Source organism: Neopelma chrysocephalum, unplaced genomic scaffold (genome assembly GCF_003984885.1).
Source record: "Neopelma chrysocephalum unplaced genomic scaffold, ASM398488v2 Primary Assembly neopelma1_44, whole genome shotgun sequence".
Taxonomy (NCBI): domain Eukaryota; kingdom Metazoa; phylum Chordata; class Aves; order Passeriformes; family Pipridae; genus Neopelma; species Neopelma chrysocephalum.
Genome location: NW_020897703.1, coordinates 19,181,732 through 19,207,684, shown reverse-complemented (window position 1 = coordinate 19,207,684; position 25,953 = coordinate 19,181,732). Strand labels below are relative to the sequence as shown.

At 47.9% G+C, this 25,953-nt stretch overlaps 2 protein-coding genes across 2 annotated transcripts in view; one reads left to right on the top strand and one right to left on the bottom strand.

The window, feature by feature from the left end:
- The first annotated feature begins 114 nt into the window (after positions 1–114).
- VIL1 (villin 1) lies at positions 115–8,199 on the top strand. The gene is made up of 20 exons (XM_027678863.1): positions 115–280; positions 2,550–2,651; positions 2,858–2,932; positions 3,069–3,265; positions 3,512–3,620; positions 3,927–4,037; positions 4,135–4,337; positions 4,850–4,928; positions 5,066–5,164; positions 5,261–5,414; positions 5,522–5,622; positions 5,764–5,901; positions 6,050–6,208; positions 6,288–6,467; positions 6,576–6,721; positions 6,819–6,963; positions 7,272–7,460; positions 7,565–7,633; positions 7,802–7,939; positions 8,025–8,199. Exons 2-20 carry the CDS (start codon positions 2,577–2,579, stop codon positions 8,136–8,138), a joined length of 2,481 nt encoding a protein of 826 aa, XP_027534664.1. The 5' UTR covers positions 115–280; positions 2,550–2,576; the 3' UTR covers positions 8,139–8,199.
- Positions 8,200–8,873: 674 nt separating this feature from the next.
- USP37 (ubiquitin specific peptidase 37) overlaps positions 8,874–25,953 on the bottom strand; it is a 36,951-nt gene continuing 19,871 nt past the window's right edge. Inside the window, exons 17-24 of the mRNA XM_027678862.1 lie at positions 25,198–25,348; positions 21,252–21,504; positions 19,114–19,280; positions 17,254–17,314; positions 14,993–15,108; positions 13,652–13,721; positions 12,992–13,130; positions 8,874–12,390 (exon numbers count right to left, since the gene is read on the bottom strand). Coding sequence (XP_027534663.1) covers positions 12,303–12,390; positions 12,992–13,130; positions 13,652–13,721; positions 14,993–15,108; positions 17,254–17,314; positions 19,114–19,280; positions 21,252–21,504; positions 25,198–25,348 — 1,045 coding nt within the window. The 3' untranslated portion in view covers positions 8,874–12,302. The remainder of the gene's footprint in view (positions 12,391–12,991; positions 13,131–13,651; positions 13,722–14,992; positions 15,109–17,253; positions 17,315–19,113; positions 19,281–21,251; positions 21,505–25,197; positions 25,349–25,953) is intronic.

Sequence of the window (25,953 nt, the reverse complement as noted above, 5' to 3'; positions counted from 1 at the left end):
GCTGCCTCCCCCCCATGCCCTCATTGGCCCTGTGCCTCCCCTCATTAACGAAGTCTCTGTCCTCCCTGATGGCTGCACTAATTATTGAGTTCATTAGTGACCCGGCTGGGAGGCCCGGGGAGGGGCTGAGCCTGCTGGGGCTGGCGTGGGGTCTCCCACTCCTGTGCCACACTGACAGACTTAGCCCTGGGACACAGCCACCGAGCGGAGACCGACCACCTGGGTGTTACACCCCACCCGAAACTCAGGCCCTCACCCCCACTGGGGGTCCTGAACCTAGGTAAGGGTCCCATGGGGATACTCATGTGGAGTGCAGGGGTGGGGGCAGAGGAGCGGAGAGCAGCAGCAGAGCCCATCCCTGTGCTGTTCGGGCTCCCCCTTGTTTGTGTCTGACCTGCCCCCTGTGCCAGTTCAGCCCATTGTCATCACTTTGGAGATCCTTGGAGGGGGGACCGTCAGGATTTGGGGCTCACAGCAGCCCAGGCCTGGTGCCAGGGTGACAGCAGGGTGCGGGATGCCCCCAGCACTTGTGGCCAGGGGTGCTGGCTCAGCAGGGCAGCCAAGATAAAGCCGCAGCAATCCCGCAGGGCTGGGGAAGAGATAAGAGCAGACAGGAAGCCTGGGGACCTGCCTGCTGCTGGCACCTCACCCTCCACCTTTATGGTACCCCGTGTTCATTCCCCAAAACCACCTTCGGGTCTGGGAGCTACTGGGCAGGACTTCAGTCTCCTCTCTGCCAACATCAAGGGCATCATCAGGTACTAACTTTTGGGATGGGGGCTTGGGGGCATGGGACAGGGCTTAGCATATCCTGTCCCCCCAAACCCCAGCTCTATGTCCCATCCTTGTACCTCCTTCCCATCCCCAAGGGGACCTCAGATCTGTGGAGACCCCCAATGCAAGGAGGCAAAGGTGGAAGTGCGCAGGGATCTGGCCTCCAGCTGAGGTGTGGCACAGCCTTGAGACTGTCCCATGGGCAGGGCAGTGATGTGCCAGGTAGGGAGTGGAAAGGGGATGCCCCAGAAAGATAGTACTGCATTGGTATCACTTTGGAGAACCTTTTTAGAGGGGAGGAGGCACCAAAAAAAATCCCATCGCCATGCTCTTAGTGCTCCATGGCTGGGAGGGTTTGGGGATTTTGCAGTCTGGGGAGTGAAGAACAGTGGTAAAGCACATCCCTGTGGCATCAGGGCACCACTGTGTTTGTGGCTGATGGTCATGTGTCCTGGTCCAGCCCATTGCTATCACTGGGGAACTTTTTAGTGAGGGGCAAAAAAACAGTCACCATGGGCTGAATGCCAAGGGCCAAAAGAGGAACAGGCTTGGGGAGGCACCAGCATAGACACAGCCAGCCCGTGGGCAGGGTGCAATAGCACCTGGGGGGGGCAACACCCCATGAGTAACGGGGCTCTCAGGTGCCACAAAGTCTTGGAGGGCCATGGGGACCTTGACTCTGGGCTGTTCCTGCCCTTATATGGTGAATATGGGCTGGGACATGAGGGGACAAAGTCTCCTGGGTGCTGGCACCTGAGCACTCCGCCTAGGTAGGTTCACCTGTGCCCAGCTCTGCGGTGAAGGTGAGGGGCTGGCGTGGGGTGAGGGGACGGAGGGTGGGCATGGGGTGGACAGCACATGCCACGGCCACCATCACTCCTGGCACTGGGGTGGCCTGGGCATGGGACTTGGGGACCCACCCATGCCCCACCTTGGTGTTGCACTTGGGTCTGAGGGGTGGGATGTGGGTGCTTATAGGGCAGCACAGCAGGGCCAGGCGAGGTTTTGCAGGGCTGAGGAAAGAGAGGCCTCTCTGCTGGGCACCACTAGCTCTCCCTGCCAGCCACCAGCCAGGGCACAGCAGGGCCTTTGCCTGAAACCGGCTGCCTGGCCCCTCTGCCCACTCATGAGGAGCACTGCCAGCCTGGCAGAGATGGCTGTGGGCAACTTTGGCAGCACCAGGGCTGAGCCCTGGCACACTCAGCACCTCTGTGGGGCCAGGATGTGCCCTCCCTGGGGGGCATGGATCCAGAGGGGGGTTTGGAAGCAGGGGATCTGAAGCAGGCAGTGAGCTTGCACACGTGTGTGCGTGTGAGTGTGTTAAGGGTGCCAGCAGTGGCCATGTCATGCTGTGCCACTTTGTGCCAAGCTGTGCCGGGACAAGGCTGAGCAGGGCTGGTTCCTGCTGGTCCTGGGGAGGAATAGGCCACTGCACAGCAGTGTCACCCAGCTGCAGCTGCTGCGCTGTGGGTGCCCTGCACAGCCCTGTCCCTTGCCTGGGTGCAGGGCAGGGCACTGAGGCACTTACTGCTCCTGCCCACCCTGGACCCTGGCATGGAGCTGTGGCTGCAGTGCCAGCTGAGCTGAGGGGACAGCAGCCGTGTTTGTGTGCCCACAGTTCTGACACTGCAGTGCCAGGGTCCCCCTCATCCTGTGCAGCTCCGGCTGGGCTGTCTACAGAGTGGGCAGGGAAGCAGATGGCACTGCAGGCTGGCTGTGTTCCAGGTCTTGATGACACTGCCTGCCATTAACGAGGGTGTTGCCAATGCTGGTAGGTCCCCTTGCCTGTGGTACCTGTCACCATGGTGGAGCTCAGCGGCAAAGTCACCAGGACACTCAACAAGACCACGCCGGGCATCCAGATATGGCGAATCGAGGTGGGGACAGGGGCACAGCCTGGGCTGCTTGGGGGGGTCTCTATGAGGGAAGGTCCTCCCCTTGTGTACTCAGTGCCTGTTTTTGGGGGTCTCAGTGCAGCATCCAGAGTTAAACCCCCCCAGGTTCTGGGGCTGGGGGCAGTGGGGTGCATAGGGCTGGGGTGGGGGGTTCCCCACCGGGGCTGACATCTCCCTTTCTTCTGCAGAACATGGAGATGGTGCCAGTGCCCACCAAAAGCTACGGCAACTTCTATGAGGGGGATTGCTACGTCTTGCTGTCGGTAGGGCAGTCAGGGGTCACATGGGGAACTGGGAATGGGCTCTGCCCTGGGGGGACTGGGATGCAGGGAGGGGTGTCTGTGACCAGAGTGGCCTGGGGACACAGGGGTTGTTCTAGCGGGGACTGGTGTCCTGCAGACGCGCAAGTCTGGGAGCGGCTTCACCTACGACATCCACTACTGGCTGGGCAAGGAGTCGAGCCAGGATGAGCAGGGGGCAGCTGCCATCTACACCACCCAGATGGATGATCACCTGGGCTCAGTGGCTGTGCAGCACCGCGAGGTCCAGGGACATGAGAGCGAGACCTTCCGTGCCTACTTCAAGCAGGGACTCATGTATGTCACTCATCCCTGGGGACCCGATCCCACAGTGGGTGACAGTGGGGAGGGGTCCTCTGCATGCGGCTTGTGGGGACACCCTCAGTGGGGATGGGGACAGCCCTGTCCCACTGGGGTGTGAGAGGTAGGAGGAGGATCTGGAGCTGTTCTTGCTCCACCCATCACCCATGTGGTTGGGAGGGGGACCCCACTGAAGTGAGGAGGGGATACCCGGGGCTGACACTATGTCTGTACTCACCCCAGCTATAAGAAGGGTGGAGTGGCCTCGGGCATGAAGCATGTGGAGACAAACACCTACAACATCCAGCGCCTGCTGCATGTGAAGGGCAAGAAGAATGTGACAGCGGGAGAGGTGAGTTATGGGATGTGGGGAGTTCCCAGCCACCAACCTCTATGCAGACATGCTGTTTAGGATCAGGATCAGGCCAGAGCTCCCCCAGACACAGCTGCCCTCAAGCAGGGGACAAAAGTGGGTGCAGGATGATGCTGCCTTGCCTCAGGAGCAGCTGCACCTCAAAAAGCCCCTCTTGAGGTGGGGAGGAAGAATATAGGCTGGAGGTATCAGCACTGAGTGAGGGCAGGCAGGGGCTGTGAAGCCGTGGGGACCCAGGCATCCTGCTGCTTGACACCCACCCCTCCCAATCTCATCCTGCTGCAGGTGGAGATGAGCTGGAAAAGCTTCAACCGGGGCGACGTCTTCCTGCTGGACCTGGGCCAGCTCATTATCCAGTGGAATGGCCCCGAGAGCAACCGAAATGAGAGGCTGAGGGTACGGCCAGGGGGTCCCAGGGTTCCGTCCTGGAGGAATGGGGGTGACCAGCCACCCCCTCCCTGATCTGGGCTTACCTCTTCTCCCCTGGATGCAGGCAATGACCCTGGCCAAGGACATCCGGGACCGGGAACGTGGGGGCCGTGCCCAGGTGGGCATCGTAGAGGGTGAGAACGAGGCTGCCTCGCCAGAGCTCATGAAGGTCCTCACACATGTGCTGGGTGAGAAGAGGGATATTCAGCCGGCCATCCCTGATGATAAAGTGGACCAGGTCCTCAAGTCCTCCCTCAAGCTCTACCAGTGAGTTGCTGGGCGTGAGTTACCCACGGGGGCATTTTGTGTGGTGCCAGAGGGACCCAGCACCCATCTCTGCTACGTCCCACAACTCCTGTCCCCGTGGACAGCCACCAAGAAGGGTCAAGGTCACAGCAGGGGTGGGGATAGGTCCTTTGGGTGCCTTTGAGCAAGAGGAGTCCCTGGTGCTGACAGGATTGGTACCCACTGCAGAGATGCTCGTGCTGAGTGTCACCTTTGTATATGGCAGCAATGTTCCTGGGTGGCACCATCACACCTGACGCCCCTTTGTCCCTCCTTGTGGCCATGAGAGAGCTGCATGGCAGGGCAAGCTATAAACCAGATTGCCACCATGGCAGGGCACGAGTGTCCCTGGGCACCACCTGTGCCATGATCTGGGTGGTGAATGGGATGCGGAGGGGATACCCCACCAAACCGTGCCACTCCAAAATGGGGATGGGGATGGGTTTTTCCAACCTGGTTTCTAACCCCTCCTTCCTCTCTTTTTCTCCTGTCAGTGTCTCCAATCAGAGTGGGAACCTGGTCATTCAGGAGGTGGCGTTTCGACCCCTAACTCAAGACATGCTCCTGCATGAGGTGTGTTACCCCATGGGATGCTTGGGAGTGCCCAATTTCCCTGGCAGCTTTAACCCTTCAAAATTGCCCACCCAATCAGCTTTTTAAGGGTTAAAGTTGCCCAAAATCCTAATTTCTGCTGTTGTCCCCTCTCCAAGGACTGTTACATCCTTGATCAAGGAGGTCTCAAGATCTTCGTGTGGAAGGGCAAGAACGCCAACAAGGAGGAAAAGCAGGAAGCAATGAGCACGGCGCTGGTGGGTGTTGGGTTATGGGTTGGCTATGGGATAGCCTGGCTCCTTCCTGGGGTGCCAGGCCCCCCATGCCCACGCTCTGTGTTCGGATCACCCCAGGGCTTCATCAAAGCCAAGAACTACCCAGCCAGCACCAGCGTGGAGACAGAGAATGATGGGTCTGAGTCAACCATCTTTAGGCAGCTCTTCCAAAAATGGACTGTTCCTAACCAGACCAGTGGGTTGGGCAAGACCCACACTGTGGGCAAAGTGGGTGAGTGTCTCCTTCCAAGGCAGCAGGGCTCCTTGATTTGGGATGTAGGGGCTGTGGGGTCCCCAAAGCCAGTGGGATTTAGCTCACCCCTCTGCCCTTCCCCGCAGCCAAGGTGGAGCAGGTCAAGTTTGATGCCACCACACTGCACGCCAAGCCCCAGATGGCCGCCCAGCAGAAAATGGTGGATGATGGATCTGGGGAGGTGGAGGTAGGGTAGCCTTGGAAGAATGCGAGACCCTCTCAGGCACCCCCTGTTCTACACCAGGGGATGCCGTGGGGCTCAGGTTCTGCAGGGGGGGGGGGATGCACCAGCCCTGATAGCAGTACATCCCTGTGCTTGTCCCACCAGGTCTGGCGTGTGGAGAACAACGAGCTGGTGCCCGTAGAGAAGAAGTGGCTGGGCCATTTCTATGGCGGGGACTGCTATGTGATACTCTACACCTATTCTGTGGGGCCCAAGGTGAACCGCATCATCTACCTCTGGCAGGTGAGACCTCCAGGTCCCTGACCTGTGGGTGGGGGCCAGGGGTGCTCTGCCTCACACATTACCCCATGGGAACAGCACGAGGGTTCCCTCTTCCCAAGAGGGTAGAGGGGGCTGTGATGTGTGCTGAGTCCCCCTCTGCCCTGCCCAGGGTCGCCAAGCCACCCCAGATGAGCTGGCTGCCTCTGCCTACCTGACTGTCGCCCTGGACCAGAAGTACAACAATGAGCCCGTGCAGATCCGTGTCACCATGGGCAAGGAGCCGGCCCACCTGATGGCCATCTTCAAGGGCAGGATGGTGGTGTACGCGGTGAGCACGGGGCTGTGGGGGTGTGGGCAGGCGGGTGAGCCTGTGGCACCGGTGGTGACCTCCTGTCCCTGTCCCCCAGGGTGGCACCTCGCGGACAGGCAGCACGGAGCCCACACCCTCCACCCGCCTCTTCCACGTGCATGGCACCAATGAGTACAACACCAAGGCCTTTGAGGTGCCCGTCCGTGCCTCCTCCCTCAACTCCAATGATGTCTTTGTGCTCAAAACCCCCAGCACCTGTTATCTCTGGTATGGGAAGGTGGGTACTGCTGGCGTGGATGCTGCCACCCCCAAGAGAAATGTTCCCTGCTTCTCTTCCCCCTTCTTGGCTGGGGCCAGTGAAGGAGCAGCTGTGCTTGCTTGGCAGGGCTGCAGCGGGGATGAACGTGAGATGGGCAAGACCGTGGCCGATATAATCTCCAAGACAGAGAAGCTAGTGATTGCAGAGGGACAAGAGCCACCTGAGTTTTGGCTGGCCCTAGGGGGCAAGTCCCAGTATGCCAGCAGCAAGAGGTACCAGTCTTGTCCCTACTACCCTGAGGGGTAAGATGGGCCACCAGTCCCCAAGCAGGATGAGCCTCATTCCCACCACCATGTTGCCCCCTGTCAGGCTGCAGGAGGAGAATCCCTCTGTGTCCCCCCGACTCTTTGAGTGCTCCAACAAGACAGGCACCTTCTTGGCCACGGAGATCATAGACTTCACCCAGGACGACCTGGATGAGAGTGATGTTTACCTGCTAGATGCCTGGGACCAGGTGAGCTGAGGGGCCATGGAGTGGCAGACACACCACTCATCCCACAAACTGATGTTCTGGAGGGGGGGTTGGGTGGGGAGTGTAGGAGGACTTGCAGCAGCCTGAGGTGGGAGGATAGGAGACTGGAAACCCCATATCCGTGGCCCCATGATGTTTTTTTCCAGCCCTCTTGCTGCAGGCGTTGCTGAGGATGGGCTCCCAGTGTCCTTCTCTGTGGACAGGTCCTGTGTGCCTCCAACCATAGATAGGGCATGGCCCCAGAGGGCTCCAATCTTACCCCAGTGGTGGACATGGTAACCTCGTTGCAGGTTTTCTTCTGGATTGGAAATGGAGCCAATGAGTCAGAGAAGGAGGCAGCAGCGGTGATGGCACAGGAGTACCTGCGGACCCACCCCAGCGGGCGTGACCCCGAAACCCCCATCATTGTGGTGAAGCAGGGTTATGAGCCCCCCACCTTCACCGGCTGGTTCCATGCCTGGGACCCTCTCAACTGGGCTGTGAGTCGTGGGTGTGGCCCCAGGAAGCCTCTCGGGGGTGTGGGCAGCAGTTGGCCTGACCCCTGCCCATGCCGAGGGGCTGAGCACTTTTGTCCCCTTCCCAGGACAAGCAATCCTACGAGATGCTGAAAGCTGAGCTGGGCGATGAGAGCAGGCTCGGGCAGCTCACCTCAGTAAGTGGCACAAGGGAGAGGGGCAGTCAGGCTGGGAGGGGGCACAGAAAGCCCCTCCCTCCCCTTGGCAAGTGCAAGGAGAGACCCTCCAGTGAGGGGACACCTGGAGCCAACCTGGTGCCTCCATCCCTGGGGCAGCCCCCGATATGACCCTGCCCCCCCATTCAGGTGCTCACATCCAGGCAAGAGGTCTTCACTGCCTCCACCACCCTTGTCCCCTCCAAACTGGAGACCTTCCCCTTGGATGTGCTGGTGAACACCTCAGCTGAGGACCTGCCAAGGGGTGTAGACCCCAGCAGGAAGGAGGTGAGAGGGGGCTGGGGAGCTGCTGGGGCAGGAAACTGGGGAAGCTCCCCCGTGCTTTAGCTCAGCCTCCTCTCTCCTCCCGCAGGCCCATCTCTCTGACGAGGACTTCCAGGCTGTTTTCGGCATGAATCGCTCTGCCTTCGGCAACCTTCCCGTGTGGAAACAACAGAAGCTCAAGAAGGACAAAGGACTCTTCTAGGGCAGGAGCCTGGGCCCAGGGACAACCCCAGCTCCTTATTTTTTATTAAATAAAATTAACTTGGAGAGCAGGGCTGTGTCTCCCTCCCTCCCCTCCCAACCCGAGCTCAGCCCAGGTGTGGGGCTTATTTGGCAAAGCAATGGCACACAGAGACACACAGGTCTTGACCGGGTACCAGCAGCACAGGGAAGGACTCCCCAGCTCCTTTTCCGATTCCTTCCTTTGCCCTCCGGGCATGCAGAGGTGATGCACAAGCTGAGCATGCCCGGGGAGCCAGGACTCTCCCATCCCACCTCCGCGCCTTGTAGCTCCGGGCTAAAGGTCCAATATACAGCTGGAGCCACTCCCTCCCTTATCGCCTGAACTGCTGAACCGCAGTAAATATGTGCGGTACCAAAGGTAAAGGAGGGGACAGTGTGTGTGTGTGTGTGTGTGTGTGTGTGTGTGTGTACAGACACGGGGGATCACTTGTCCTTGCCCCAGGAGGGGAGAAGGGCATCTCCCTTCTACTTGGGATCCACAGGGATCCTGAGAGGCACTGGGGTGTGCCCCGCGGGGACACATTTCTGTCAGGGCGCCGGGATTTGCATGTGCCGAGGGGCGTTGAACACACACAGAATGTTCCCAGGCAACTGAGCAAAGTGCCAGTGCCAAACGGGAGGCGGAGGTGAGGTGCCCAGCAAGAGGCAGCAGCCCAGGCAGTGTGGAAATAAGGTCTCGAATCAAGAGAGGGTTAATAAAGAGGTTTTAATTTCACAAAAATCTATCTACACATCATTTAAAAACGGGCAGGGGGAACCCAAGAGCAAAAACTGTAAAGAACAGAGAGGAACAGGTCTGCTAAAACACAGAGAAAAGCGCTGCTCCACATCAACAGTGTTAAGAACCAGAGTGTCGAGGTGCAGGCAGAAGCCGGCAGCAGCCACCCCGGGGCAGGCAAGGCTGGAGTCTGGCAGCAGACCACATGGACTGCAGCTGCCAGGGGTCCCGCACCCCTCTTTTTCTCTTTGGCGGGCAATTACAGGGATAATTAGCTCCATTAAAAACAAAGCAGATGAGTTATTCCCAGCCCCCCTCCCCGAGCACTACATTCCCCATGTGCCCCGTACAGGGTGAACTGCAGCAGGAAGCGCTGAGCTGGCAATCAACCCTTCCTTGGATGCAGGACAGGAAGGGAGATGCACGGGCGATGGTTATCTGAGCTGTACTGAGCAGGAGGTGGAAGGCGATGCCATGGCCACAGGCGTTCGAGAGCCCCGCTTCCTCCTCCTGTCAGTCCGACGCTGCCAATCCAGTCGGGAAGCCTTGTCCTTGCCCTGCAAAGGCCCCACTGGCCAGGGCTCCCCAGGGACCTGCACACAAGCTCCAGTTCATTGACACGAAAGCTTTGCACCTCTCGGATTAGGGGTGTAAATCAAGAGCAAATTAGCGCAGTCAGACAATGAGGGGATGAAGGGACAGTGGGATGGGAATTCCTTGAGTTCATGTGCTGAATCACACTTGTACTAAACTAGGCTGATTCAGAAGCAAGTAAATATTTAACTGAGGAAGAGCTTGCAGGTGTTCAAGGACTGCAACTGAGCTTCACCTCCCTATACCCCAGGACAGGTATTCTATGTGGAAAGGCCAACCTTATTGAACTTGTTGCAGCAACAGTGGGAGCAGTGGGAATGATACAGCTGGTGAGCAGCACATCCCTTGAGGATTACACACCCATCTTCCTCCCCACTGCTCTCAGACAGGGACAAAGCTGGCTTCTGCAAGGAAGGGGCTTCACGGACAGTGTTGTCAGGGTGAAGGTGCAACTGAGTTGCAGTATGCCAAACAAAAAAGCTTAAATTAATTAACAGATGTCTGCAAATTCTTAATGGCTAGAATAACAGGCAAGAACTTTTCATAAAACAAGGAACACTGGTTTCAAGCATCAGCTTTTGCATCTTGATCCAAACAAAACTAGTTTTAATCAAAAGCTACTGCACTGAAAAATCAGGCAATGTTTGCTTTTATTATAAATTAACTGGAGTGCAGTGCCTTGCAAAAACAACCTTGCCAACCAAAAAGCAGAGCTGACTTCTGATACTACAGGAATACCAGTTATTTACAGCACTAGCAAGGGATGTGCTTGAGGAAAACCGGTTTGCCCTCCGGACGGAGCAGTCCATCACATTCGCAGGGCGATCAGTTCAAAGGACAACTCCCATGTTACTGCCTCTTCCCATCGCCTGGAATTCTACCAAAATTAGTATCAACAATAGAAAATTATAATGCTTTGTAATAAATTAACATATACAGCCCCTCGGGCAGCATCTCACGAGATAAATGTTCTGTCATGTCTACAACCAAACATTTGCTCCTAGCTCAGAGACCAGGAAGATGCCACCATGACCTGGGCCCTGGGATCATCACACATGGGGAATGGGAGGGAGGTTAGTCTCTTCACCACACCTGGGTCCCCAGAGTGCTTGGGGTGGGGAGGATACCGACAGCTGTCACTCACCGCTGCGCACGCGGGTGGGAAGAGGCCACTGAGGCAGCAGCATTCCCAGCCGGCCCGCTAGGATAAACTCTAGTGTGGAAGTACCCGTGAAAGGTGCCTGCTGTCTCCTACATTGATGGTTTTGTCTGCTTTGCTTCAGCTGATTTTATTCCTGAGAAACTCCTAACAATAGTTTAAAAAACTCAGAAACTATCTCAACAGCAAAAAAGGTGATTTTTTTTTTTTCCTTAAAGAAGTCTTTCACCTCTGGAACTCAAGCTGTGATATCAAAACTAAAAGCAGTGACTCTGCTTACAGCAACAACTTCTCTGAAATGAGTAAATACCAGTGAAAGGAAACATCTGCCCCTGCTAAATTAGTGCAAAGGTGCTGGGAAAAAAAAAATGAAGTGGGCTTCTCCCCCCACTGCTGAAACAAACTATAAAAGGAGCATCATGCCTCTAAACCCAATAAAAAGCAACACTTCTTTCTAACCATGTTCCATTTATGCTGACAAGAGCCTTCTGAAAGTTTTTACCTGGTTTAGTTTCACAGTTTGAGCGCCCTGCACTCCTCAGAAAGGAGAACAGAGGCATAGCTGCAGTACAAAGCCTCTTACCCTGGAACAACACAAGATCAAGGAAAGACCATGGTTCAGTCACAGAGCAATTCAAGTGCCAGGCGCTGCGTTGCAGACCCTTTTCCCAGCATCCTCATTTCATGATGATCCAGGCCTGAGCAGGAAGGGCAACACCAGAATGCTCTTTCCCTCCCAGAAGATGCACAGCAGCTGTCACTCACCTCCTGCCACTGCTCTGTCTGCTCCAGGTGTTCAGTGACTCTGGAATCACACCAGAGCAGCATTAAGCAACATAACTCCAGTGAGAAACACAGCACACCCAACGAGAGACCTCGCCTCTCCAAACGGTACTGATGGAACAACCTCATGAAGAAAATGAAATCGTATAATAGAACTTGTAAAACAAAAAAAGAAATCACATATATAATCTCACACTAAATGAGGATGACAGTGAATGGTGTAAAAAAACAACAGAGCTGCCACCAGGTATCAATACATTCCACAGCACCAACAGTTTGTTTCCTGGAACCGCATGTAAATAGCAGAGCACTTACAAACCCATGAATGTCACAACGCATCAGCTTGAGTGATTCCAAAATGCCTGTTAGCCAGAGGACTGGCAAGAGCCTACTCAGCAATCGGGGCTTCCAGTGAATATTACTAACACAACACACGCCAGGTTACAGAGTCTATTGCTTAAATTGCTCTTGGAGAAAGAAAAAAAAAGCGCCAAGTGATATGTAAATCTTCGCCACTCACGTCTCACAGGTGAATGGGCTTTTAAAGTCAAGTCTCTTTTTGCACTATTCTTTAAACCAGTTTATGAGCAGCTGTAGTCTCGTGGCTTGATGCAACTCTTTAAGGCTCCATGCTGACAAAATTATTTGAGAAACAATAAAAACTTCACCACAGGAGGATCGCTCTGGATGTCAAGGTTTAAACGCATAGTTCAGGCCCAGGACTTGCACAGATGGTTCAACAAACTGAGTGTCCCATATTTCTGTCTTTTGTCTCTTGTTTTGGCCCTGAGCTGTTTGTTACTCCTGTGTTGTCTGGCACAAGTTCAGAATCTTCCTTGCTCCTCAGGAGGAACAAGGTGTTTTACTCTTCACAGAGGCTGACGAACTGATCTTCCTACTTCCATGCTAAGTGGCTGTGCATTTTTTTCTGTTTCTAGTAACTCATCGAAGATATCCCTAGGGGAGAAGGAAAGACCAACAGTGAAACTCACATACAGTAACAAATCACTACATAAGACAGCCCTGAGGGAACCAGCAACTGGATTTAATTCACAAACTCAAGCATCACGGATCCTGGCAGAGAAGTGCCTTATCTGGTGTCTCCAAACACCAGTAAAGACAGAAGAGGAGACAACACCCCCTTCTTTAGTTCTGTGTGCCTGAAAAGATATCATTTCTATTCTACCTACAAACTTCATTTTGGCTGTGTCCTGAGATGACCGTGGCTGCAACACCACAGTTGCTAGGAGCAGGGATGAGGGCATTTACAAATATCACAACACTTAAGGAAAAAAACCCAAGCTGCATTATGATTCCGGTTGCAATGCATGCATACCTGAGACACTGAATTCTCTTCTTAAAATATGATTTAATGCATTCCTTAAAATCCTATATATTATTGGTATACAATCTCACACCTCTGAACGCAAAGCACTTCAGTTTTGTCATTCTGGATAGTTTTCATCCCAGCAAAGAAGACAAGAGGTGGAAGAAGAGAAGCCTTCTGCCTCATAAACATGAAGTAATTACTAGCACCAAACTTCCCCAGGACACCTACTTGTGCATGTAGAAGAATATGTAGCCGCTCCGGTCTCTGTCACACTGAACAGTGCTCTCAAGAGTTCTAGACACTTCCAGGTCATTGTAGGTGAACCAGGACTGCTTCTTGATATCATAGACATCACTGATATAATGACCTTAAAAACAGAGAATCGTAGAATGGTTTGGGTTGGAAGGGACCTCAAAGATCACCCCGTTCCAAACCCCATGCCATGGGCAGGGACACTTTCCACTAGACCTGGTTGCCCAAAGCCCCATCCAACCTGGCCTTGAACACCTCTAGGGATAGGGCATCCACAGCTTCTCTGGGCACCTTTCTTTCCATGCTGCAGTTTGACCAGTAAGCTGGTTAGCTACATACCCTGCTCCAGCTACCTATGTCAGATTTAAATGCTAAAAGACCCTCCAGATCCTGGTCCCTCCATCTTTCCCTCAATCAGCTGGTAACAAGCACAAGCAATTCCATAGAGCCCATCAGCTGTATGCTTTCCATAGGCACTATGACACCCTCAACCTGCTCCCCCACCAGCAAGTCATGACCGTAGATCTGCTTTGCTGCCTGGATTCTTCTCTATAAATAACCCTGTTATGGTAATTCTGTATTACAGATTTTTTTAAACTAGATAAGAGATGAAGAATAAAATATGGTATCTTTTACCTGAAGATGATGTGCTTCCAATATGGCTGACAATGCTGATGAGACGATAGGAGTGAGGAAGCTCTCCTGTCTGAATAAAAAAAAAATACAATTAAAGCTTTTAGGCATTTGCTTTACCATGTAGCTTATAGATAACATGATTTGTACCTGTGATACCAGCTTTGGCTACCATATTCAAAGCTGCAGCCCAATCAAGGATTACAGAAACAGACACCCTGGTTCACACCAAACAAGGAGTCCTTCCAGAAGTGGGAAAGAGCCTCCCATCTTATTTAATCTTTCAGCAAGCCAATGAACATGCAAACAACCCACTCTGACCTCAGAACAGATGCTGACACAAGCTCTACACTACATAGTTCTCTAAACAACCACTTCCTGAGCGACTCCCACTGATGTCAGAGTTAATCCACCAAATAAACAAAAAAGCCAAAAAGGAACACCATGCTTATTTCTGAAGTATCAAAGAAATACCCTTGAAAATGGTACACAGATTTAACAGCTGATACCGGATATGTAGCCCAAGTTCTCTTGTCCTGCACCTGTAACATCAGTAGACAACACCCTCTTTGCATGCAGGAAACATGCTCTGTCTATTCACTGGCTTTTGACAATTTATTTTTTTAATCCTCTCTGACCAGGAAACGTTACTGATACTATTTGCTGACAATACTCTTAAAACATAACTCTTAGTTTAAGGGTAAGAAACTTGAAAAAGCATTTTAAGAAAATTAAAACTGCTCAAAGAAACTCCAATTATTTAAACCTTTCCCCCTCAACACAGTACTCTTTCCACTGAGGCAAGCAGGTAACTTCCACAGTGCTGCTGTGTGGAGCCTGAGTGCACCAGCGGCCGGCCACACAGCCCAGGTTACACTCATGTGTCCCTAATGGCAATAAGATCTTGCCACAACCTCTCAGTTCTGGTGGTTCCCCATCTAGAAGCCCATGGTGCTATGACTAAACTACCATGCTGGCTGAAGCCCTCTCCTCTTTCTCTCTGTAAGTAAAAATTTCACAGGACCATTGCTTTATGTACACTGAAATGTTTCTGGTATAAAATTCAAAATTATCCACATCTCAGAAAAACACTGAAGGTCCTTGCAGCTAATTTTTTATGTTTTGGTTTTTGGTTTGTTTTGAGGTTTTGTTTTGGGTTTTTTTTGTAATTAAAATAACACAATAAGCCAGACTCCTATGGATAGAAATTTTTTATGTTTTCACTTTTGAACATAAAAGACCTTTCTAGTCTCTACACCTGCTCTGTAAAACTACCTCCAACATTAAACCGTTGGTAAAGAAGGGACATATTCCTCAGTTGGCTTTTGAAACCATAGATCACACCTCAGCATTTCTTTTCAGCTCTTCTGCTTCAGCTTCTGAATATTCCATGTCAAGAACATCCTCATTTCCAGAGTCTTCATCAGAACCAACGCTGTCCAGGAGAGAGCTGTTAAACTCTGGATAGCATGGAAACAATGATACTGTGTGAGATGCTGTGGAATTCCAACAGGTTCAGAATTCACAACATGTTCAGATATATCTACCACATAAATAGGCACAATAAAATTTTGAACTTCCTTTCCAAGGAAAGCAGGAGCTACTGGAATTTCCAAATAAAAACTCTCTCTCTCTCCCTTTCCCAACTTGTCAGAGCAACAGTTAAGTATCTTGGAATTAATTTTAGCATCATCTCCCTCATACTTTTCCAAAAGGGCACTATGGCAATGACAGCTGGGTGACAAAAGGGCATTTAAACACCCAGTTGGCTCCAGAGCACCAGCAGGCTGCAGCCAGGAACGACAGTAAGAGAAGTACAGCCGGTCTGGTCAGTGAACTGCAAGTTTCTGCAGTGAGAAGCTATGAATTACAGTTTTAACTATAAGTTGCGTTAACAAAGTGCATTTTTGAATTAAAACTGGCATCAAAATGCTGCTGCTGGCAGCAGGCATCTTTTCATTGTTTTCAATGGTAAGAAGGCTGCTCACCACAGGAACTTCCAGTTTGCTTGGCTGAGCAAAATGCAGGCAGCTTTCTGTAAAGAGCCGGAAGGCACCACTGCTCCCTGTACACGCTGTTCCAAACTTCCTGGGGTTCTGCAGCTACCCGACTAATTTAAGATTTTGTAGAGTACTCATTAGGAGAAGTAGCTATGCTTTCACCAGTTAAATTAAAGCTATGGAGTCCTGGGTGGATGAGAAGTTGAGATTAACAGGAGACTGTCCGGGAATTTTTTCTGGTTTGTTTTCAAGACACTGTAATGCCAGCTATGATGGACGTTTTGCCAAAGAGATTCTCATACTGCTTGTCCTGTTACATCATCAGACACTGGATTAGTATAATCTTCTCGGGAAGTTTATAGATGACTCCCTTCAACTGAGAATCCTTTACTGCTACTTTCCATTGTTATTTGGGCTGTAAGCTAGACTACAGCCAAGAACACAATCACTTAGGTAGGTCTCTGCATGAAGCACTTGCCATGGAAATTGCTAAATGCCACTTCACCAATGGTCCCAGGATGATTAGTGGTTCTTTGGTTACAGCATCACTGGGATCCTTCATAAGACAAATGATATCAGCTCTATGTTCAAGATTATGATCATCTCCTTGAACTGGCTGATGCTTTACAAATGAGACACTAGCAAGGCAATGCTCTTTTTTAAGCCAAGTAACTGCTAATCAAGAGGATAAAGGATTTATAGCCTTGAATTCTTCCTCAGTATGAATCAAGGAAGACCTGAGAGGGACTGGGCACTCAGTCTGCCAGAGCTCATACTAGGGGATGCTTCAATTAGCATTCAACTTACTTCTCTTCAGAAGCCAACATGGGTTCATCCAGTAATGACTGAGGGCCTTTAAAAGTGCCTGAGCAACTACAAGTGCTTTAACGCAACACTTCACTACCTCTCCCTCTCCCTCTTTGGAGCAGGAATTTTCTCTCAGTTATGCTTTGCTGTGCCAGATTGTATGAAATCACTTGCATGCCAGCCTCACACAAATGTTAAACAGTGCCTGAGGCCTACCACGCTGTCTGGATTTGGAGAAGACAGATATGTGTTTTGTGTTTCTTTTTTCACTCCCAACAGCTATACCTTGCAGTGAGCTCTGTCTCCTCCCCATCCTGCATCAGACACAATATAGCACTGATTCATTTGCCCAGGTAAGGCCAGTGCATTCGTTAATCAGCACTGAAATATCAATGCAAGTAAGTAATAATCCTTATGTTCTGACTAGAGTCATTACCATGCTGGCTTTTGCAGGGAATACAAAATTTCAAGACCCATTATGCTTTCTCTAGATTAATATTATGTATTAACCATTTATTATATATGGTTCATATGATATATTACACATCACTCTATATAACTCTATACCTAACTAAAAACTCAAGAGACTGAAATAAGCCTTTATTCAGATAAAGTTTTTCCTGGCATTTGCTTTCACAACCAAGAAAAGCTGACCGTGAACAAAGCCAAACACAACAAAGCACACACCAAAAGAATATGAATCCCAGCTGTCTTACTGACACTCAGGAGCTGCACTCGTAAGCACAGATTAATTTTCCCTCAAAAGCAACATACTGGAAGAAGTTAAATAAGTTTCACCTTGTAGACTTAATTCCGTGGCTCGTTTGAGGTCATCATCCTCTTTCTGTTCTCGTGCCTCCTAATGGGAAGAGAACAAAACTTAGCTCATTGAGACATTTCACTGTTTAAAATTCTTGTAGTGCTCTTTTTCCATTGAAACTGTGCTGCTCTGGTTTCTACAACAAACTTGACATTGTAAATTAAAGGTTCTGTGTGAAGGAATGTTTGCAACCAGCGAGAGTCCAATGTTCCCGTGCAACAGAACCTGGGACAAACCTTCATTAAGGCTTGTCAAAGCTCCTGAAGTTTGGTATGCAGCAGAGCAAGTCTCTAGTAACACCAAATGCTTTCTCTGGATCATTAATTTGAAAAGCATCTCAATGAATTTGCAACCCTTCGCTAAGGAAAGCTGTCACTTACACACAAAGCTCCTCACACTTCGGCAAAATTTAGACTTCTTCTGCCCAAAGCCAGCTGAGGACAGAGTCATTAAATCCCGACAGATTTTATTATTTGTAAGCCATTTGAAAGTAGAGCCAGTGGTTCTATGTAACAGGTGTATTCACAAAGACAGGATGCAAAAAGACAACACTAAACAACCAGGTATTAAGAATATTACCATGACCAAGTAGCAAAGAAACCTCAAGTCAACAAACACTTCTAACGTTTGAATAATATCATGCCCCTGTTCCTCCCATCACTCTTGAAAAGCCCACAGCTATAGCAAGCCAGTCAATAATATTTAATGAGCTGGTTTCTTAATTCAGGATTTGAATGCTTTCAGCACACCTGAATGCAGCACCCCAACTATGTATTTCAAATCAAGACAACCACAGCTACCACATTTCCATGCCCAAGTCATTAGAATAGCAGATTTTTGCTTCAGAACTGTAGCAGAAACAGACTCAAAGGGCAGTTTTACATTATTAGCATGAGGCCTTTTATCTCACTATTTCTAAAGCATTTGGGAATCTTTGTTAAACTACTCAGCATCGCTGAATCAAAGCTACATCTGGCATGGAACATACCAACCAGCACCTCATAATGAGTAATGGGAGAGAAAAATCCAAGAGCCATGGAAACATCAGATCTCATAAGGAAAACCATGACAGCTTTGGTATTAATAGAGAGCAGACAAGGGCACCTATTTAAAGAAAGACCTGGCTAAGTGCTTGATTCATTCCCAGTGGCTTGGTTAAATTTGTGGTAATCAGTTACAGGTCTCGAAATTCAAGTGGAATACAGATGGTTAGCACACAACCCGAGCTCCTCATTCTTTCTAAGTCTAATTTAAAGGACTTGTTTTAGACTAAATTATTTGTGATCCTTCCTCCAATTTACTAAGAGGGAAGGATCACATAAATGCTCAGTTCCTATACTCTTCACTAAGCCCCTGAAACAAGGCCATTACAGACACATCTTTAACCTGATCTAACATGGCTGTTCTCAGCCTTGGCTTTGAAACCTCCCTCTTTCCCCAAGTCTTGACACAACATACTACAAGAAACAACTTCCAGGGAAGCTAAAGGTGGGCTGGATCCTTGGTGACAGAGTAAGAGTTTAGTTCTGTTTATCATTGTTTCTAATAGAATATGACAAGACAGTGTATAAAAGTGCATGGAAAGCTTTGAGAAATCTGTGGGTCTGTAACGTGATACACAGTTTTCAAAGCACTTACAAAATGTGCCCAGATGTATCCAGTGTCATCACTCTACTGACACTGGAGCTAGAAGAAATCCAAACTTTCCCCCCATCTGATTATCTCAAAAAAGCAGCAGAATGCCCTTGCAGTTACTGTCTGAACACAGGCTTTCACTTTAGCTGTCAAGTTTCCAGCATTGAGGAAGGTAACTCAAGGAAGGAAATTTTATTTCTTACTTGCTCTTGAAGGCTTTGAGCCAGTGCCTGCTGAAGTTCTTGTTCTTCCCTCTCTCTCTCCATATCATAGTGCTGCAGCCAGTCAACCTCCCCCTGGGAGCCTTCTGGAGTTTTGTTTTCCTTATTCTCATCAAAATCTTTAGTTATCTCTGTGAAATTGGCAGGACCTGAGGAATCAGAAAGTACAGTTATGCTTTCCTGGGTCTTCTGTTTGTAACCAGCTAATTCCTCCTTAAATCACCACAATCCTTGCAGCACAGTGACATCTATTGACAAGGAGAGCTCACCAGCCATAAAAAACCCCACACAAGAGTCAAATGGAAAAAGCTCCAAAGCACAGTCTTATAACCATTTTAACTGGCACACAATGAACCATTTGATTAATTCCTGTACCTGTTCTCCTTTTAGCCTTTTATGTTCGCTCAGAAACAGCAAGTTTAACTGAAGTAAGAAACCACACACCACTAGGTTTCTGCAGCCAAGAAGCTGACAATTGAATTTCTCTATAAGAAACCCTGGATTATAAAAATTTGCATTGCACATTATACCTCGGAGTACTACAAATGAAGCCACAATTAAAGCCAAACCCTAGGCAAGATGGAGGAAAGCACAAACCTCAAGCACTGCTTAAATCTAGCACCTTTTCCTTCAGGTAGGAGACTCAATCTTGTGAACACTATCTACGGCTTTCAAGGTGCATGAAGATTATAATTTTTCAGTTCACTTTTAAAGTGAACACTGTGGTAGAAGTGCTTTACAAAACCTGTGGAATGAACATTCATTCAACCACTGCATACACCTCCTGCAGGTGCTGGACACTTTGATTCTCCCACTTGCTTACAACTGGATTAAGTATCAGGACCTGCTCCAACTGCTATCATAAAGCAGCATGTGAAACTTCATAGTTTTGCCCTATGCAGACTTCAGTATCTGCTGATTAGTTATTAATAAGGATAATACATGGCAGGTCTCGGTATCTGTGAGCCCTTAAACACAAGACCACCAGAACCATAATCCATCAGTCTAATCCTCTTAAGATGGAAAACAAAACATGGCCTTTGAAAACTTCCAATGTATGAAGAAATACAGAACTTCTATTAAACACGCAGTTTTTGCTTAAGTGCCACAAAAGAGCCTTCAAGTAATTACATTGTACTTTCCAAAGAAAACATTGAGAGAGATACCTTTATGTGGCCACGCTCTATCACAGCTCTCTTACACCACCATAAGCAAAATTAGTGTATATAAAGGAGGGCATAAACCAGTCTGAGCACAGACTTAGTTTTCTTACACACTGCCTTCCAACATCAAGGCTGTCAAGAGTTGTCCATTGAAACAAATGTAATTTTTGGTAATACTGGGGTATTTTGTTGTTAATATTTAACTTCCTGGCTCTTAGATGACAACAGCATATTGCTGGTCTGTTTTTCCACACTAGCAGAATTTAAAATCTGACTGAAAGCATGTAGCACACAACAAATGATAAAACACTTATTTTTCCTTCAGTTAGCTAAAGGAAGACTCAGTTTCCCCACACTGGTATCACACAGGCTCCTCCTTGTACTTAACGGTGTCTCTGGGTCAGAGGCCATAATTCACTTGTTGAGTCTCTTATACTTAAGAGTCTACTCTCACATAAACAAGTAATTTTAGAAAAAAATATAGAGATATAGTTAAATACATTAGTAACTAGTGACAAAATAACTGGATTTGTGCAGCCCCCACACGCTCTTGCACACCAGCCATGTGAACACTGCTGCTGTGCTGCCCAGGCTGCAACAGCTACAGAAATGAAAATACGTTCTGATTATGGAAGGATTCATTTCTAGGACACGGCCAAATCCTAGTACACTGAAGTCTGGCACAGGAATCTGTAGAGGTATGTGCTAATCAATAGAGAAAAAATGGAAATTAACCCTGAATCAGAGAGGTGACAGATATACAAGAAAATACATTTTCACAATTCAATGAATTAAATGCTTTATACACATGGAAACTGTAAGAAAACTCTGAGGAAGTCAGGGAGCTTCAGCAGTGCACTTGCATCCAGTTTCTGCCACCAGACATTACTAACCTGATGCTATCAGTAACCTGCTTTAGCCCGTTATAGTCCAATTAAGATGGTTACTTTGTCTTACCTGAGTCTAACGCTGTTCTGGGCTTCTCTATCTCCATAGATTCCAGGTTTTCCGGTGATTCTTGAATGTCATCATCTCCAAAACCAGTGTCTGGGCTGCTTGTGGGCTTATCTTCATCATGACTCAGAGACAGAGAAGCTTCCCTTTTGCTAATCTCTAAGACAGCTGCTAGCAGTTCATCTTCGCTCATCCCATCAAAACCAGCATTACCCAGCTCAGGTTTATCACCCTCCATTTTACTTCTTTTTGAACCCTAGAGATGAATGGAGTTATGATTAAGTGCTTGAATAAACAGGTATATAACATCAGCTTTACATTTCTGTGGATTTTTTTTAAATTTTATTAACCCCAGGGAGCAGGAGCTTGGCTCTGTCAACATTCAACAGATAGTTATACAAGACTCACTGGAGAGACAACCTCTGTAGCTACACTCACTCCAAGGAATAATATTTAAATATAAACTACAACCAGTTTTTACAGGCCCTGTGGATTAACATACACAAGATAACTCTTCCCTTCTCCCTCCTTTCCTTCAACACACGTTCCCCCTTTAGGACCTGATGAATGGTCCAGGAGGTCCAGAAGCCCCTGGCAAGTCAGTGCTGAGATACAAGCAGGGAAATTGCAAGTTTGTTAACAAGTGATGAAGCAGAAACATGAAAGTAATTGAACTTGAATATAGGGATGGGAGGATAGGAACTGAAATCGGGCTGGTATGAAGAGCAATTAAAATTAGGTTTGGTGCTGCAGACTTGCCATATGACTGCAAACCAAGCAAGAAAACAGTTAGAGAAAGGGAGGAATTATTCTTTCCCAGGGAGAACAAAATAACTTTAAATTGGAAGAAAGAAAAAAAACTTTAGTCTTAATCTGAATTTTTTTATAGTTATTTTCCTAAAACTGATGCTCATCAACTCCTAGAACCACAGTGGTTTGCAAATAATAATTTCAATAATTTTGATATTAACTGTTAATCAGAGGTTAACCCCCATGTATGCATATTTACACAATTACACTTTTTACCATATGCTTAGATTTTTTTTCCTATATTATGTTAAAAATGAAGTAAGATAGAAACTATCAGAATGTACTTCTCCAGGTCTTATTCCAAACTGCATTTGGATGGATCTCAGAACTTTGTTAAAATGAACAAAAATAAATTTTTACTGCATTTTAGTTAAATACAGCAAGCTTTTATAGAGCAAACATTTTGTATTAAAACTGCCTTATCAAACAAGATTAGCAAATGAATTAGCCAACTAAACTTCTTGTTCTAGACATGATGCCCTCCAAGAATTAGAAGTGACAAATTCAAACCTCTCTCCTCACAGCTATTCATTCCCTAAATAAGGAAAGCAGAGTACCTGCTATTTAAGCTTTCTGATTTCTCTCTCTGCACCTGTAGGCTACCAACATCAAAACGGGTTTAGCTCTTCAGCAAGCCCTCGTTCCCGGCTTTCTGCCAACAACTACCACTAATTCAGTGGTCAGACTTTAAAGACTTGGTAGCATCTCTGCATTATTTGAATATAACTTTTCTACTAGACATTATTTGCATAGATTTAAAATAGATAAGGCTTTAAGACAGGCTGCTTTAAATAAGCATTTTTAAGAAGTCCTTCAAATACTACTACATCTGCAGAGGCAGAGATCACAGGAATTGCAGCTCTGCCCTGTTTAGCTAGATAACTGCTATTTGCCCCTACAACCCACAGCTGTATATAGATGCTATTCCAGCCGCTCTCCCACATGGCAGGGGTGTTCTGCAAGCAGTGCCTGACAGGGGATGTCCTGGCCATACAAAGTGACTGCTGAGCCCTTAATGCTTTCCTCATCCACATCTGCTATGAGAATCACATCAAGGAAAATGGTGCAGCAGCAGTAATGCCACTTCCAAGGACCAGGACCAGGTCCTCCAGGACAACACCAAGAAGGTCCGAGAATGGTAACAGATGGTTGGTCATGCCTGTGGTTGAGAAGTGGCCAATGTGCATGGCCACAGGATAACATCATTTACGTGGACTCATCACCACCACTGCCTCTTTCCCACAACAGGCTGTAAAGCCTGTAGTTAATCTGTTATTCAAATTAATAGGCTTTATTCCCACAATTTCTGCACTCACAGGGCTTGTGTGGTAGAGACTACCCACTGTTACTCACAAACAGAACTCAAGGAATAATAAATTAGGACAGTTTGAAACACCTTTTCTATACATAAGAGGGACTTCAAAGACAAGCTCATTTCCTTCCCCCAGCCACAGCCAGGTATAGATGTGCCATGCAGGACAGTGGTTGCCTACCCTGTTCCCAAGACCTTCAGAAAGGGTTTTCTGCTTTTTCCCAAAGCAATCCATTCCATTCCTACACATCCTGAGCACCAGAAAGTGTTCCCTAATATTTAATCTAAAAACTACTTTCTGCAGTTTAGTCTATTACTTCTTGTTCTATCCAGCATGGGCATGGAAAACAGCTCAAGTGTTCCTATTAATTTAGGCTTCTCCTTAAACTAAGGACCAAACTGAAGACCACTTGCCTGTACTTTCTTCTAAAACCTTCCTTTCTAGACCTCTGACCATTCATGTTCCCTTCCTCTGGCCCCTCTCCAATTAATTTGTAACTCTTTTCAGTCCAGAACTCAAAGATGGATTCAGAACTCCAGCTAAAGCTCAATGCTGAGGAAAAACAGAGAGTTACTTTACACAACATGCAGGCTATGGCTTTGTCTAGATATTTTTGCTTTCAACCTGCCTGACCCTGTGTCCTTTCATGCCCCTTCTGATGGTCCACTGCCTTCCCAGCTGTTCCCATCCCACATTTACAGTTGGTTAATCCTGCTAGGATTAGCACCTGTACCTGTTCCTACCGAACAACCCCTCCTATTTTTATACAGTTTCTCAGATTTGTCAAGATCATTCTTATCTGTAGTTCTGAGCTTCATCAAACTAGCAGCCCTTCCCAGCTCTTGATCTACTGAAAATTTAATACTCAGTATCTATTTTATCATTTATTAAATACTGTATCACGATCCTCCCTTGGTTTGATCTTCCCATCAGATCAGAAACTGTAGATATCTTCCTCTTGTTACTTAATGCTATTCATCCAGTTTTACATCTGTCCTTTAATGTCATAATCAAGACCACAAGTCTCTGCTTGATTAAAATAACCCTACGAACATTGTCAAAAACTTTAGAGAAGCAGAGATGCCGGACATCTATCCTAAGCACTAGGCCTGCAATAGTCTTAAAAGAAGAAAGTGGTACTGCAAGATAATCCTCTAAGCTGCTTCTTTTCCCTTCTGGATCATCATTCCTTCCCACAGAACTCATCAACCTGCTAATACACTGCCCTGACAGAAGCAAAAAAAAAAAAAAACACTTGGCAACATTAACACTAGTCACAAGGAAGAGCTCAAAGGCAATTTGAAGTTAACTGTGCCATTACACCAATAAGCTTGGTCTCTTCACACTTCTGTGGGTCTGCCTCCAAAGGCTGTTAGCTTCAGATTCTAAAAGCATTTAAAAAGCCACACTTGAGAGGGGACACAGATTGGATGTGCACAAAATTCTCTCAACTGAGTATTTTGCTTAGCCCAACTTGTACTGGATCTAATTTAATCAAGGGCTTTACTGCATAATTTTATTATTGACAGCACATTATTAGTGAAAGTTGCCCAAAGGACTGACCAAACTGCTAAGCAGCTGGTACACATAACCTGAAAACTCAAATGCATTTGCAATGCAATTACCTCTGTTCCCCGTGGGAACCCAAGACAACTGTATGGAGAGGTCAATTAGCAAAGCACTCCCATCCAGCACTGCAGTGCTAATTAGGAGAAAAACCCCTTATCTGACATCAATTTCACTCACAGTTTATGCTAAAAAGCACAGACCAGACATGAGTACATACAGGATCTAGTACATGAAAGTTTGTGGGGTTTTTCCCTTACCTTTTCTGGCTCTTCTTGCAGCTGTTGCTGATCTCTACTCTGTATGTTACACAACCTTTGGCTATGGGCAACAGAGCGTTTCAATGGCTCATCATCGCTGTCAGAATCTACATAGAATGTTGCAGAGCTCTTTGACTTGAAAGTGTATTTTCTGTAAATTAAAAACATGGCTATAAAACTCCATAGCATTGTAGCATCGTACAAATGTGTTTCAAAGTAACCATTAAAGTCGTACTTTCACACTGTACAATTTATGGAACAAACTGCAACAACTGACAGTGACAATGTATTAACAAGCAGGCAGGGTTTTCATTTTTCTGGGTTAACTGACATATCTACTTTAAGCCTGCAATAGCAGCTTAGAACATTAAAAGTTACTAAGTGTGTGGCTCTTGCTTTTAAGGCCAAAGATTCTGCACTTTTATTACCTTGCAATCCCAGACGGTGCTCATTTGAGTCAAGATCACAGTAACACCTAGAATTTGGCATAAACCATTGGACTTCTCAAGTTTACTAAGTTGGACAGAGGACTTCCCACATCACTACCAGGACAGAAAAAGTGCAAATCTGCACAAGTTTTTCAGTTTTCATTAAGATAAATTCTTATTCTTCAGAACAGAAAACAGGAGAGTCTGGGGAAGTCACGATTTCTGCTTGATTAGTAAGTCTGGTCTTTAAGTACTCCACAATCCAAAACCATCCAGTGTGATATCACATTTTCACTGTATTAGAAACTGGCCTTTCAAAACTGCCTAT

What these genes read in the sequence shown, in the direction of transcription:
- VIL1 (XM_027678863.1), top strand. Translation starts at nt 2,577, where the DNA reads ATGGTGGAGCTCAGCGGCAAAGTCACCAGGACACTCAACAAGACCACG. An exon ending in ATGGATCTGGGGAGGTGGAG is followed by an intron (nt 5,623 to 5,763) that starts GTAGGGTAGCCT and finishes TTGTCCCACCAG; the next exon opens with GTCTGGCGTGTGGAGAACAA. An exon ending in CAGTATGCCAGCAGCAAGAG is followed by an intron (nt 6,722 to 6,818) that starts GTACCAGTCTTG and finishes GCCCCCTGTCAG; the next exon opens with GCTGCAGGAGGAGAATCCCT.